Source organism: Mytilus californianus, unplaced genomic scaffold, assembly GCF_021869535.1.
Source record: "Mytilus californianus isolate M0D057914Y unplaced genomic scaffold, xbMytCali1.0.p SCAF_8, whole genome shotgun sequence".
NCBI lineage: Eukaryota > Metazoa > Mollusca > Bivalvia > Mytilida > Mytilidae > Mytilus > Mytilus californianus.
Genome location: NW_026262734.1, coordinates 65,360,460 through 65,376,278, shown reverse-complemented (window position 1 = coordinate 65,376,278; position 15,819 = coordinate 65,360,460). Strand labels below are relative to the sequence as shown.

At 34.6% G+C, this 15,819-nt stretch overlaps 2 protein-coding genes across 4 annotated transcripts in view; both read right to left on the bottom strand.

Annotated features, from left to right (window-relative positions):
• LOC127710652 (septin-2-like) overlaps positions 1–15,819 on the bottom strand; it is a 635,810-nt gene that overhangs the window by 336,129 nt on the left and 283,862 nt on the right. The gene's annotated exons all lie outside the window — the stretch shown is intronic.
• Positions 9,063–15,819, bottom strand: part of LOC127710651 (uncharacterized) — a 30,481-nt gene continuing 23,724 nt past the window's right edge. For 2 of the 3 annotated variants that reach the window (XM_052216594.1, XM_052216593.1), the window contains exon 7: positions 9,063–15,483. In XM_052216594.1, coding sequence (XP_052072554.1) covers positions 13,205–15,483 — 2,279 coding nt within the window. In that variant the 3' untranslated portion in view covers positions 9,063–13,204. The remainder of the gene's footprint in view (positions 15,484–15,819) is intronic. The other variant, XM_052216595.1, reaches the window with a different exon arrangement.

The following is a 15,819-nucleotide window of genomic DNA, read 5'->3' as shown; positions in this document are numbered from 1 at the left end:
AATCCTGTAGTAGTGCAGTACATTGACTGAAATTATGGCAACATTTCAAGTCGCAGCTCCAGAAAAGTTTGACTTTTGTAAGCCAGAAATGTGGACCAAATGGATCCAAAGATTTGATAGATTCAGATCAGCTTCGGGGCTGGAGGAAAAAGCAGGAGCCACACAGGTTAACTCTTTAATCTACACGATGGGTCCGGAAGCAGATGATATTTTTGCATCATTTGATTTGTTGGAGGAAAACAAAAAGAAATATGCAAAAGTGAAAGAGCAATTTGACAAGTACTTCATAGTTAGAAGGAATGTTATTTTCGAACGTGCAAAGTTCAATAAGCGGAAACAAGACGACGATGAAGGTGTAGAAAGTTTTGTTACATCTTTATACACATTAACTGAACATTGTGGATACAACGATTTAAGACAAGAAATGATAAGAGACAGAATAGTTGTCGGTATCAAGGATTCCAACTTATCATTGAAAATGCAGCTTGATCCGGAGCTTACTCTTAAGAAAGCAACTGACATGGCCCGCCAATCGGAGACTGTGAAGAAACAGCAGGCTATAATGAGATGTGACAATCCGAACTATAATGTTGATGCAGTTAAATCGAAATTCAACAAAACTAAATTTGTGAAAAAGCAGAAGCAGCCTTTCCATTCACAACAAAAGGGATGCCAAAGATGCGGAAATCGACAATTTCACCCCAGAGAAAAATGCCCAGCTAAAGGAGCAAAATGTTACAAGTGCTCAAATATCGGACACTTCGCAAAATCTTGTAGAACCGGGAAAACGGTTGAATCGGTGAGCGTTTATTCGGACGCTGAAGGATTTCTGGGAACAATCAACACAGTCGGTGATCGCCCCTGGACAACAAAACTTTTCATTCATAAAAAGGAGATAGATTTCAAAATCGACACTGGTGCGGATGTTACAGTAATTTCTGACAGTGATTTAAAAGGAATAAATAATATAGAACTGATGAAAGCGAACAAAAGACTGAGTGGACCGGGAAACACAAACTTAAATGTTGTAGGAAAATTTCAATGCATGCTTGAAACAAAGGACAAATTTAGTGTTCAGGATATATATGTTGTTAAGGGATTAAGTAAACCATTATTAGGTAGGCCAGCTATTCAGGCTTTAGGTATTATTGATAAGGTTAATGTTTCGTCTGTCAACGCGAGTAGCGAAGCGAATAACTACTATCGCGGTAAATATCCAAAGATATTTAACGGTCTAGGGAAAACAAAATGGAAATATACAATTGCGCTAGGTCCAGACGCGAAACCGTTTGCTTTGTCAACGCCGCGCAGAGTACCGTTACCTTTAATGGATAAGGTAAAGACTGAGTTGACAAGAATGGAAAAACTAGGGGTCATCTCAAAAGTCGATGAACCGACCGAGTGGTGCGCTGGCATGGTTGTTGTGCCGAAATCAAACGGTGACGTGCGCATATGTATCGATTTTACAAAATTGAACGAATCGGTCAAGCGTGAAAATTATCCGCTTCCAGCAGTAGAAGAGTCGCTTGCAAAGCTTGCAAATGCAAGAATATTTTCAAAATTAGATGCAAATTCTTCGTTTTGGCAAACTAACCTAGCAGAAGAGTCACGTCCGCTCACAACGTTTATTACGCCTTTCGGTAGGTATTGTTGCAATCGATTACCTTTCGGAATAAACTCTGCCAGTGAATTCTTTCAAAAACGTATGTCAGAGACAGTGGAGGGGTACCCAGGCGTATTGTGCCATATGGACGATGTTCTCGTGTTTGGTGCCTCACAGGAGGAGTACGACGAGCGCCTGGAGAGAATTTTAGAAGCGATCGGAAAAGCCGGTCTCACACTGAACGAAAAGTGTGAATTTTGAAAACCGTCAGTCAAATTCCTGGGTCAAATCATTGACGCGTCGGGTTGTAGGGTAGACCCAGATAAAGTTAAGGCTATTGCCGAGATGGCAAAGCCAACTGATATATCAGGAGTAAGACGTTTTTTAGGAATGGTGAATCAACTTAACAAATTTTCGTGCAAGGTGACAGATCTAACTAAGCCGCTACGTGAACTATTAAAGACTCACAATGCTTGGCATTGGGGTATAGCACAAGAAACCGCGTTTACCGAGATAAAGAATGAGCTAGCTTCGTCCGGAACGCTTGGACATTATGATCCAAATAAGGACACTGTAGTGTCAGCTGACGCGTCGTCGTTTGTATTGGGCGCAGTCATTAGGCAAAAACATGGAGAAATATTGAAGCCTGTTGCGTATGCTTCGCGTTCTATGACAGACACAGAGCAGCGCTACGCGCAAATAGAAAAAGAAGCGTTAGCTTTGACCTGGGCGTTTGAGAAGTTCAGCAATTATTTGATAGGTAAGAAGTTCAATCTCGAAACTGACCACAAGCCGCTCGTACCGTTACTCAGCAGTAAAGGTATTGCAGAACTTCCGCCGCGTATTCAAAGATTCCGAATGCGACTTTTGAGGTTTGATTTCACAATTGAGCACGTACCAGGTAAGGAATTGAATATCGCAGATGCATTATCTAGATCGCCGGTAGACATCTTGTCCGAGTCCAATGAATTCGAGACCGAGACAAAAGCGTACGTGGACAGTATCGTTAATAATTTCCCGGCATCAGATATGAGACTTCAAAACATTAGGGACGAGTGCGTAAAAGATGAAATATGCAAAACCCTAATGTTTTATTGCAAAGAAGGGTGGCCAGAAAAATCTAGTTTAAGTGACAGCTTGAAACCGTATTGGAGTCTACAGGGAGAGTTCACTATCGTGGGAAATAATTTATTAAAAGCCGATAGGTTAGTTATCCCGCGGTCGTTACAAGACGAAATACTAGAACGACTTCACGATGGTCATCAAGGCATAGTTAAATGTCGAGAGCGAGCCAAGTCCTCGGTGTGGTGGCTTGGTATCAGTACAATAATAGAAAACATGGTCAAAAGATGTCAAAAATGTATCGAAAATGCTAATGATCATGCGGAACCGCTATTGCAGCCGGAATTTCCTAAACGACCATGGCAAAAACTAGCGTCCGACTTGTTTGAACTAAAAGGGCAAACGTACTTATTAGTTGTTGATTATTTTTCGAGATACATCGAGATAGCAAAATTGTCTAGCACAAGTTCTCAATCCGTCGTGAATCATTTAAAGTAATTTTTTGCAAGACACGGAATACCGGAAACTTTTATTACGGACGGTGGACCTCAATACAACTCATTAACATTCAAGCAATTCGCGCAGTCGTATGGTTTTCGACACATAATGAGTAGTCCACGATTTGCCCAGTCAAACGGACTAGCTGAACGTAGCGTTCAAACTATTAAAAATATGCTAAAAAAATCAGACGACGAATATAATTCTTTACTTTCTTATAGAACAACACCGCTTGCTAATGGTTACAGCCCGGCAGAACTTTTGATGGGGCGTAAGCTAAGAACGTTGGTCCCAGTCGCTCCGAAAAACCTCGCACCTAAATTGCCTAACACTCGTGAGTTGTTCAGAAAGGAAGATGAATATAAATTTAAACAAAAACAGTATTATGACAGACGACATCGAGCGCGACCATTTTCTAAAGTAAAAACAAACGATCGCGTTTGGGTTAAAGATCAAAGGAAACAGGGAATAATCAAAGCGGAATCTAATGAACCGCGTTCTTATATAATTGAAACTGACAGCGGCGAAATTCGTAGGAATCGGCAACACTTTTCAAATTTGCCTGAAAAGCCTGATACAAAATTTGCTAAAAATACTTTTGAAACAATCCCCGATGAAATGCCAATTCACAATAATGAAATGAAAGATTACACAACAGATCAATCTAATAAATCTGATTTGTATGTAACCAAGTCAGGGAGAATATCAAAACCTCCAGATAGGTTAGATTTGTAAACAAAGATCAGCTGTTCCATTCATGATAACATTTATTAGTAATTACTATATTTTCTTACAAGCTGAAAAGGGGAGATGTAATATTAAGTCAATGAACTATAGGTTATCCTATAGTCTGGGAAAACACCAAGGTCATGGCATCTGTTTACTATCAAATGTAAGTTCTTATCAGATCCTAACTGTTACTAGCTTTATATGAGAACTGTTTCCAGATCAACATCACTTGCGTGCTTTATACTTGACAAGTAAACATGTACAATGTATATAGTTTAGATTAGAATAAAACATATGTATATATATCAAAGGAGTATATTATTTGCCTCGCCAATATAACAAACATGAATTATATTATACAATTTAAAGCGCATTTTTGTTTATGCACGTGAAGCCGTCTGACGTTATTGTTATTTCGGTATCAGTTCATATAAAGTAGCAAATTATCGTTCCTGAATAGGTGGCGACGTGGTAGCCGGTCCTGTTCCTCAACTTCCGGTTTCTGCACTGTGCAACTATTACAGTTACATATTTAATTAACGATGCCAAGTACTTGTTGTTGTGTACCTGGATGTCATTTAAGAGGAGGACATGCATTTCCAAATGACATAAAAAGAAGGAAAAGTTGGATCAACGCCATGGCCCATACGCAGATTGGACGAGAACAGAGTCCATCTCAATCAGCTGTTGTTTGCAAGGCACATTTTACTGAAAAAGACTTCGTGCAGGAAACTATTCATGGTAAAACTCTATTTTCGTTTTGAAATATATAGTTATATATATAATCGCCATGCGAATAAACCAAAGTCTGTTTACAACCGCAATTATCGTTTTAGAATTAAAGGGGGATGGTTAATTCAAGACGTCATAATTTTTTGGATTACGATTCAATGTGATCTGTTTGAGATTTTTTAGTGAATGCTACAATTATAATGATTTCTTACAAGAGGTATATCATACTGAGAATTATTTTAGCAGTAATTATGCTATTGTAGTAATGACAGGAATGCATAAGCTATGCCTCATAGACTTTCTTGAAAAATACCAATGACAATGTAAACAGGAACAAAACAACGACGTGCTCTCATCTATATTATAGTTATTTAGGTACAGACAATGTACGTTTGTTGCATTAGTCTCTCATTGTTTGTCCTTTGGATTTACATAACATACATTGAATCAGGCAAACAAAGTTTTATCCGGATTGTAATGAATAAATCTAGTTAATATTTTGCCAGGTAGTACAAAGTATACATTGCTAATGGAAGTTCATTTAATTATAAAAAAACAAATGTTTTATAACCTTTTTTAGGGCGCAAACCCACCATACAGAGACTTTAATAAGTCTACTGCCATTCCCAGCCTATTTTCCTGGACCAAGCAAGAGACTGAATCGTCCGCAAAAAGAAAAATCAGGGCAGTTTCCCGTGAAAACAAAAGAACTAAACTGGATGAATATTGTAGGAGAAATCTAGAGGAAAGTTTTGATTGTAAAATTGGTTTTCCTGAAGAAGTCATTCATACTGCAGAAAGGATTTATGACTGTCCACCACCAACTGCCGGGCTAATGTTGAGCTTCACAGATGGAATTACGCAAACACCATCAATGCCTATGTTTTCAGCAGAGAATTTCGCAAATGATGACACATGACACAGCCATGCATTTTTATACCGGTTTAGAGTATATACTAAATTTTTATTTGTTTTGACCACACTTGGTCCAGCAGCACATTGTTTGAGATACATATATTTTCAAATTGATAGGGTGTCAGTTGAAAAATCAGTTTTTTTATGACTTTGGTGAAATTGAGGCATTAAAAATTTGTACAACCAACTTTGAACTGTCTAGATTCTAGATTGAATCTAGTGTTAAGAATATTGTGTATACATGGATTGTTTTTATGTCAAAACAGTGGGGAGAGGCTAACACTTTGGCCATCTAGTGGTTTAGTTAGGTATTTTTCGCCATCCGACTTCAAATTAAAGTTTCCTACAACTTGGATTATTATTGACAGCACAGAATATCCCGTGATAAAACCTAAAGCTCCTAGAGCTCAACAGGCAACCTTTTCATCATATAAAAACAGAAACACTGAAAATACCTGTATGTTCGACACCTGGTGGTTTAGTCAACTATGTCTCTAATGCATATGTTGGTTGTACCAGTGACCGTCAAATAGTTGAAAGATGTAGAATAGTTCAATTATGTGATCCAGGTGACAGTGTGATGGCAGACAAAGGTTTTAATGTGCAAGATTTGTTTGCTAACTTTTTTGAAAAAAAGAAACAGAATTAGTTCGAAAACTCTTATACGGGATAGAAAAGTCTCCAATTAACATGTGCACATAATACGAACTATTGGACTTTGCAAAACATACAAAATTCTAACAAATCCTATGAATGGAACTGAAACAAAACTTTCATCTGAAATAACATTTAGTTGTTTTATGTTGTGTAATTTTAGAACTTGTATTGTGCCAAGGATGCATAAATGAAAGTGACGCAATGAATTTTGTTCTGATATATATATTTACAATTACATGTACATGTAAATTGTAATGCATATAAAAATAAGGAGATGTGGAATGATATTCAGTGAGTTTTTCGAACCAAAGTGCATAAGAAATGGGGTTAAGCAGTTACAGGTGTTACTGTCACAGTACAATCAGGGTTGGCAAAAACCCGGGTTTTATGAGTATTGCCCAGCCCAGTGGGAAATACTGGGAAAACCCGGGTTTTACTGGGTTTAACTGGATAATACTGGGCAATACTGGGTAAAATAAAATACTGGCCTGAATTTTAAAGAGGATTCAGTATTCAAACACAAATGCAATACATTTAAGATATTTATAAACATATTTTGATTTATAAATTAGTTTACTGTTCAGAGTCTTATAATACAAGTGTATACATCTGAGAAAGTATTATTCTAGCAACTTTGAGACAAGTGTACATGAAGACACAATAGACAGATATTTATGGAAAAAAGCCTTTCTCAATAATCCTCCTAAAAATCTATTAAATCACCCTTCTGTCTAGATTGGTCAAACTGTTACATAAAACCAAAGAATTGTTTGTTTTGAAATATATATAAGTAATATGTAGAATTAAAAATTACATGTAAGAAAAATTACTTTTAAATACTTTATATGTACATCACTAATTAATGAGTAATTATTCAGATTAGAACAAAGATATGATTATATAACAATAATCAGCCTTTTCATTTCTATAAGTGTTAATGACATGCCCCTCTAGGGTGTTTATTTAGCAATATGATTGCATAGCAATACAATTTACAATTCACTTAAACACTGCAATAAATTGTATTTTTTTCAAAGTTTGAATTATTGAAACAATGCATGGAAATTAACAAGCAATCCTATCTTGCAAATCTTGTATTCTGCCTACATAAAATTAGTGGAAAAAGCATGAAATTGAATTTTCAAGCTTCTAGAAATGACTCTTAATGGTTATCTGTAAAAAATGTGTATATTTAGCTATAATACTATGAAACTACAACAAGTCTTTACTATTTTATGTTGAAATAAGCTTAAAAAATCATATTCCCCAGTATTGCCCAGTATTACCCGTTTCTGGGAGTATTGCCAAGCCCGGGAAAACCCGGGTTTTCCCACCTGGGTTTTCCAAGGCAGGTAATATACTTTGCCAACCCTGCGAACAATCTCCAACAATGAGAAAAACTCGTACCGTGTAGAAATTTCAAAATTTCAGAGATATTACAACTAAGATTCGTTTTTGGGTTGAATCATTTTCTTCTTTTGTCTTACAAATATGGAGACGTGGTTAAAAATGCCAATGAGACAACTATTATGACAGTTACCAAACAACGAGTCTTCGAGATGTCATTTTTGTCGAGCCTGCGACTTTTGTCGCAGAAAGCTCGACATAGGGATAGTGATCCGGCGGCGGCGGCGTTAGCTAACTTCTTAAAAGCTTTATATTTTAGAAGGTGGAAGATCTGGATGCTTCATACTTTGTATATGGATGCCTCATGTTACGAAGTTTCCGTCAGTCACATGTCCAATGTCCTTGACCTCATCTTCATGGTTCATCGACTACTTGAAAAAAAAATCAGATTTTTTGTAATGTTAAATTCTGTCTTATTATAAGTAATATGATAACTATATTTGGTATGTGCGTACCTTGCAAGGTCCTCATGCCCGTCAGATAGTTTTCACTTGACCTCGACCTCATTTCATGGATCAGTGAACAAGGTTAAGTTTTGGTGGTCAAGTCCATATCTCAGATACTATAAGCAATAGGTCTAGTATATTCGGTGTATAAAAGGTCTGTAAGGTGTACATGTCCAACTGGCAGGTGTCATCTGACCTTGACCTCATATTCATGGTTCAGTGGTTGTAGTTATTTTTTTGTGTTTTGGTCTGTTTTTCTTATACTGTATGCAATAGGTCTATATATTTGGTGTATGGAATGATTGTAAGGTGTACATGTCTAGCTGGCAGGTGTCATCTGACCTTGACCTCATTTTCATGGTTCAGTGGTCAAAGTCAAGTTTTTGAGTTTTGATCTTTTTTTCTAATACTATATGCAATAGTTCAACTATATTTGGTGTATGGAAATATTTTATGATCTTTATGTCAGTCACGCAGGTTTTATTTGACCTTGACCTCATTTTCAAGGTCCATTGCTCAGTATTAAGTTTTTGTGTTTTGGTCTGTTTTTCTTAAACTATAAGCAATAGGTCAACTTTATTTGTTGTAATGAAGAATTGTTAGCTGTACATGCCTGCCTAGCATGGTTGATCTGACCTTGACCTCATTTTCATGGTTCATTGGTCAATGTTTAGTTTACTTGGTTAATGTTAAGTTTATGTGACAGTTGTAATAAAGCTTTATATTTAGGACTATCAACATAATATCAATGATTAGTAAAGAAGGCGAGACATTTCAGCGTGTGCACTCTTGTTTCTTAATTAAGAACTCCTCTTTTCATTCATAAATTACTTTATACTTGGAAATAATTTTGCTTGGAGTTATAATTTGTCTTCGAAAGAGTTGACATGTTGCAATGTACATTTAACATTATGTTACTTGATGTTCTTGCAATACACACAATACAGTGACTAAGCAATCATTATGAACTAATTTTCATAGGATGGAAGTCATTAAATATGCTAATATAAACAATAATAAAGAATAGTCCATTTATATTAATAAGTAAAAGTGCGTACCATGGTGAGGTACAGAAAATCATATATACATGTATACGGTGATTATCACCAAGGTTCAAATTTATATTCTGAAGTATAGGAAGACAATGTGTACCCCATTGTTAAATTTACATTGCTTTTAAGATTAAAATAGATATCTTGAGATTGACTGTATGTTACCATAGTTTACAAATAAAATTTATATAACATATCCATATACAGTGTATTTTATAATAATGCCACAATATCTATTATCATCCATGCCAACATATATGCTTGGTACATGTATATCCAATATGTAACTCCACAGATACACACATATACTATGTGCTAGTTTATTATATCAAACAGTCATACAAATTGCTCATAAACATCAAAGTACACTGAGATTTAATACCAACATTCTTATTGGCATACTTTACCTTGAGCTGTGTTGCATATACATGGCATATGAACATGTGTTCACCTTATTTTTAAAGCTGTGGAATCCAAGGATAGCAGGTTAATACCATCATACATATATAAAATGATAGACAAAGTAATCTGTGCACGATAAGTTCAACAGGATTATTATACATAGTTCTAAGGTACCAAATCAAAAGTTTATATAAAAGAAAGAAGTCAAAGGTTTCCCATCATAGTTAAGTTACATTGTACATACATTTTTTTTGTACCTGAGGTCGTTGAATATAGATCATTATATAAATGAGGAGATGTGGTATGATTGCCAATGAAACAACTATCATCCATACTTACTAGTAACAAACCACATTTACAAAGTTGAATAAAATACAGTTGATAGCATTTATTAATTACTTAAAAGAAAATGCCCAAACAGTATTTGACTATAATCATAGATAAACAAGGTACAAACTGGACATATAAATGCACTAGTTCATAAGTGAGAACAATCGCCTTCATAAAGTGCTCAGAATATGACATTCACAAAACTTGTTCAATATCATTAGAGAACTCTAAATTTTAAATACTGAAAGCCACCTCTGATAAGTACACTGTACTATGCAAGATAATGATATAACTGGACTAAAAATACACACAACCTGTAATTAACTGCCTTTACAGCGCTTTCGCGCTTTGATTAAAAATGGAATTGGCCGCATTCGTGTTCATTTTCAACGTTTATATATGTTATGTATTTTCATAAAATACAACATATATTTAAATATTAAGACTGAACACAAGTGCGGCCACTTCCATTTTAGACAAAAACCGTCTTAAAATTGGCACAAATGTTTAAATTGTGAAGATATCAGTATTATTGCATGAAATAATGATGCTAGTACCTGATGCATGTCCATTGTATTATCAAAAACAGCCTATATTTATGTAACAAAAGTATTCTACTTTCCAATAAATATCCAAGAGTTTATAATTTTACAACTTCGTAAAAACGCAATATTTTGCAATATATTGAAATACAAATTTGCATAGATACTTAATAAATTGTTATTAGATTAAAGAATTGTCTAACATATGTTTCTTTGTACAACAGCCAACATTATACTGTATAGATATAAGTAATGAACTGACAATCTAAAATTGAATGTACTAATAGTATTTGTATATACTAGATTGGCGGATCTTTTTCGACAGCGTTTTGGAGGTACAGGAATAATTGGTATGTCCCTGTCCAATACCTGTATTTCATTTCCACTGATAACCTCCGCTTCATGAGACAAAATTACATGACAATCTGTCTATGATATATTGTCTCAATACACACGAACAATAACCTCCCTTTACCAGGACAAAATTTCATAGTATTCATCTGTGAAATATTGTCTATATACAGACAAAATTTCACAAAGAAAATATATCCTTCTCTGAACATAATTTCATAGATGAGGACAATATGTCATGATACATAGTCGTGAAATATTGTCTTGGAGGACAATATTTCATAGGACAATATTTTGCTTTACAATTGCACAAGGTCATGTTTTTCCCTGACTGTTTATGACGTCTTTACACTAAATCCATTGGATCTAGGATGTGTACTGATTGATTTTTTAGTCTTAGTCTTGTTGTTTGTTTTGAAGGGACAAACTTGTTATTCCACTCATAACCAGTTATTAAGTCTTTTGTTATACAAAGTACATAATTATACCAATGGGCAAATCCAAATAGTCAGTGGCACATACATGTATATTTGCACAGTATGCCCCTTGATAATGCAAATTAATTGAAACAAAAAAGACACTAATTACAGATTTGAGACTACTCGCAGTTACTGATAGCTAATTCAAAGCTAATAACAACTTATAATAAATATTCTAATAGTATATCCTTATTACGCTTTGTAAACAAAGCCGTGTTCTAATGAGCACAAAATATGTTTCACACATGCGCACAAATTTACTGTTATTCTCGTTATTTTCGGCATTGTTATTCTAATAAAATATATACATTTTAGCAGCTTACATAAATTTTTATAATATATTGATTATCTAAAAACATATATTTACCCTGCTTTTAGTTTTTAAACTTATTAAATAATTATGAAAATGTAATGTACAGACTCCGAGAGGAGGAAACGAGGACAGCCAAACATTTTTAAGGTATTTTCGTACGCTTCGACTTATAATACTGTATTTGTCCTATTAGAATCGAAATAATTCCTTCATGTCATGCTCTATGCCCTTTTTTACATGGGTAGGCATTATATTTGACCATATTTTACACCTCGCTAACACTCAGTGTAAACTGATTACGTACAGAAAACAAAAGAGCAATGCAAATTAATGGTCAGTACATTATCCTGTCTGTATTATTAATGATGGGCATTGTATACAGACAAAATATACTAGATTCTTTAGTTTAATGCATACACTTGTATTATGATATCTTATTGTCAAATTGACATGGTAAGGGAGCAATTTCAATCTAAGCTTATATTCCAAAAACATGAAATATACATTATTACCTTCTGTGTGCTCTAAACATGCTAAAAGCTGCAGAAAACATTAAATATTATTTGTTACTGTTTCACAAGGATATCCAGTCAAGTTTCTCAATATTCAAGAAAGAGATAATTGCAGAAAATCTATATTTTATCAAATATTGTCTCCTTTTTAAAGGTTTTATCAGAATATTACCGTACAGTTATTTGCTACCTTTCCTGTACTGTTATCTGGCACTTAATCTGCAAGAAATTTATAATCGTACGTTGTTATGTTCAAAATTATATATGATTGACTTAACATGCTTAAAGGGGCACTAGCTACGAGATATATACAAAATTTGAAATATGATGTTTTTTGTTCAATCATTTATGAAAGTGAATTAGTGAAATAATAATTCGCTTTTAGCAGCCAGTATGGTTCAATTTTGGCAAAATAAGCTAAGAAACATCGATCATGAATTGTTCACTTGCAAGTGAATAATTCGACCTCATTGAATCCGTATTCATGTGAACTTCAATTTAAACCCTTAGTTAGAGATGGATAACGTATGAATTGTGCGTGTTCATTTATCAAAAGGAAAAGAATGTCAACATTAGAATAAAGGTAAATCATTTGATTGACTGAATCGATCCATAAAAACTCATTGTTATACAGGTAAAAACGATTATTAAAATATATTTTTAACCTATAATATGAAATTAAACAGACCTAGCACAGTGTAGAAAAATCCAATTGCACGAGTTGGCTGTCAATTTATATCTTTATTTATGTTTTTATCGCTTATATGATCATAGGCAATATTCGGAGGTTAACTCGATAGTTAATTAGATGGCGTCTAGACTAAAATACACACGAAACGACGAGACATATTATCGAGCCCATGCCTTGTAAATTGTTTATTTTAGACTTTTTATAATTTGAATAAATATTTGAATATTCTATAAATCAAATATGGGAATTTGATTCAAATCGGTGAACATGAATTTGACAGCTAGTGCCCCTTTAAGAGTAAATTTTTCAACAAAACAAATGTTAACAAGTATGTTCCAGTATTCAATATACTAGTATTGTGGTCTCTTATGTACATGATGTAGTACATTTGAAGGTCCAATGTCATTTTTCATTAGACATGTTAGAGTATATGGATGCTGTACCTTTGTCTCAGATGATAACGTTTAAATTCCTATCCTTTTTTCAATATTTTGTCAGCAGTGACAAAACATCAGTATGACCGTTCACCTCTGCAATGGTTAATGGAGAACTCAAATCGTCTCTCTGTATTTTTGGGTTAGCCCCCTTTTCCAAAAGTACACGAACAATAACAAGATGACCAAGTTCACAAGCATAAAACAGAGGCGTGGTGCCGTCTTCTTTTCGTATGTCTACACTTGATAACTTTCCAGTTAACAATCTGCAGATTTCAATATGACCCATAAAGCAGGCCACGTGAAGAGGCGATGATCCAGCAAACACACCGAATACGTAATCTACTGATTTGTTTTCTATATATGCAGCAATTGCGTCGGATCCAAAAGACTTTACATCATCAAACCATGCCTGTTTTTCATTTTCTAATGACTCTGTTTCTTCGAGTGATTTCGCTATTGCTTCCTCGTTGTGTAAACATTTATGAAAATTGGCGCCATTTTCTAATAGTAGTTCTGCGATATCTCTAAATCCCATCCGTGAAGCTGCAAACAACGGTGTATCACCATCTAGCATTTCTGAATTTGGGTTTGCTTTATATTGAACAAGCAAACTAACTATTTCTGTGTACCTATTCTGGCATGCATATAAAAGGACAGACATTCCATCGTGCAGGCAGATGTCGGGATCTGCTCCATGCTTTAATAATTCCTCGACAGCTGAAGTAAAGTTTTGTCGACATGCCATGAATAAAGGGGTCATGTTATTTTCCTTAAATCTGTACTTATTAACTTCTGCATTTTTCTTAAGCAGCTCGCTTATAATCTGTAAATTGCTTTGAAAGAAACAGGCAATCCCTAAAGGCGACACTCCTTCCTCTGTACATAAATTAACGTCAACATTGTTCTGTAATAAAATGTTCACAACATCACCATAATTTTTCTGGCATGCCATATACAACGCTGATGACCCGTCTTGTCGGCGTTCATTAACATTTGCTTTATGTTCTAAAAGCCAATTCAGAAGATCCACGTAACCATCTACACATGAAATAATTAATGGTGTGTTACCGGATGCAAAGTCAACTCGAAAGACGTCTTTCATGTTGGACATCTTTGTTGCTTGTATTTCGCCAATCCCGTTCAGACCTTTAAGAAATTCTTCTCTAAAGGAGGGACTTCTCATATTTATATTATAAAACACATCCGATACCTTCCCATTTGACCAATCCGATATCATTCTATCGATATATGATTGTAGAAATTCATCCTTTAAGCTCACTATATTTTCCATTACATGCCAGTGTTCTTCAGTGTCGATAGCCTTTTCCCACAGAAATCTTTCTCGCAGAAAAGCACTGTCTGCATGATCGATAAAGCATTGCGTCATCATCTGCCCAAAGTAATATGCCATGAAATCAAATAATTTATCATGATAAACTTCATAAACTCCATCATGTTTACTGATGTACGATTTCTCCAAAGTGTCTAGTTCATCTTTAAGCCCGATGGCCGATGTTTCCTTGCTAAGTCCACAATATTCGCACGTATCCTTTACAATTTTTCGAAACTTCTTTGTAAGTCTTACAAAATAGCTCTCCTTTAGTTGATTGTTAAACAAGACACAAAGACACAACCCACATAGCTTATATGTCCCGTTTATTCTTAGTGCTTCTAATTCTTTTTGGTAAAAGCGATATGGCGTGTTAAAATATTTTTCAATATCAACATCTTCCTTTTCGGTCAAATACAGTGCACAGAGGAAAGGAAACATGTCGTTTTTCCTCGAAAGTATATCAACTTTAATATTGTCTAAGTTCAAATAAGTTTTTACAAACTTTTTTTTCTCATTTATTGTAAGACATAGCTCTTCAGATGTAATATTACATTCACATGTTTTAAATGCGTCAATCTCCGAAAATTTTGCATCTTTATACACCTGCAATCGGCAGGACAGCAATATTTTGCAAAGATCGTCTGCCATAACCTGGTTCAAGACATCTATCATGGAAATCCAATCATCTATTTGTCTTTTGTTAGCAGTGAATTTCCCACAAACATCCTCTAAAACAAACAATGTTTTTCTTCCTGGTTTGTAATAGTTCTTTAGTTCCATAGGATTTGAAACTATAATAATATCAAAGCCGCTTTCTTCGTATAACAGTAATGAGACATGTCGCACAATTGCACTTTTACCCGATCCACTGCTACCAGTTACAGCTACACAGCTGTTTGAACTAATCTTTGCAAGAACATCCGTTTTAGCTCTAGTACGAATGAATTTTATATTTTTGATTTTCCATTCATCAATTCTCCTTTTTACTTGTTCTGCAAAGTATAAGGCAAAGTTAGTCAATGATTTGCACGAAAGCAAAGTTTTTTTTTAAAAGCAAGAGTATATAAACGAAATTCACCTAGTTATGTTCCAATAATGATTGAAAGGCAAAATTGTATGACGTTTATAGTCATTTACTTGTATATTCATATATATTCATTATTAAAGGGTTTTATTGTTGATATGATTAGTATACATGTGTGTTTTATTCAAGTATGTTTAATTCGTCATTTAAAAAAATACAATTTGGTGTTCACTCACTTAAACGGAATTCCATAAAATGTCTGATCCCAAATCCATTTGAAGCTTCATATGGCACGACTAATGGA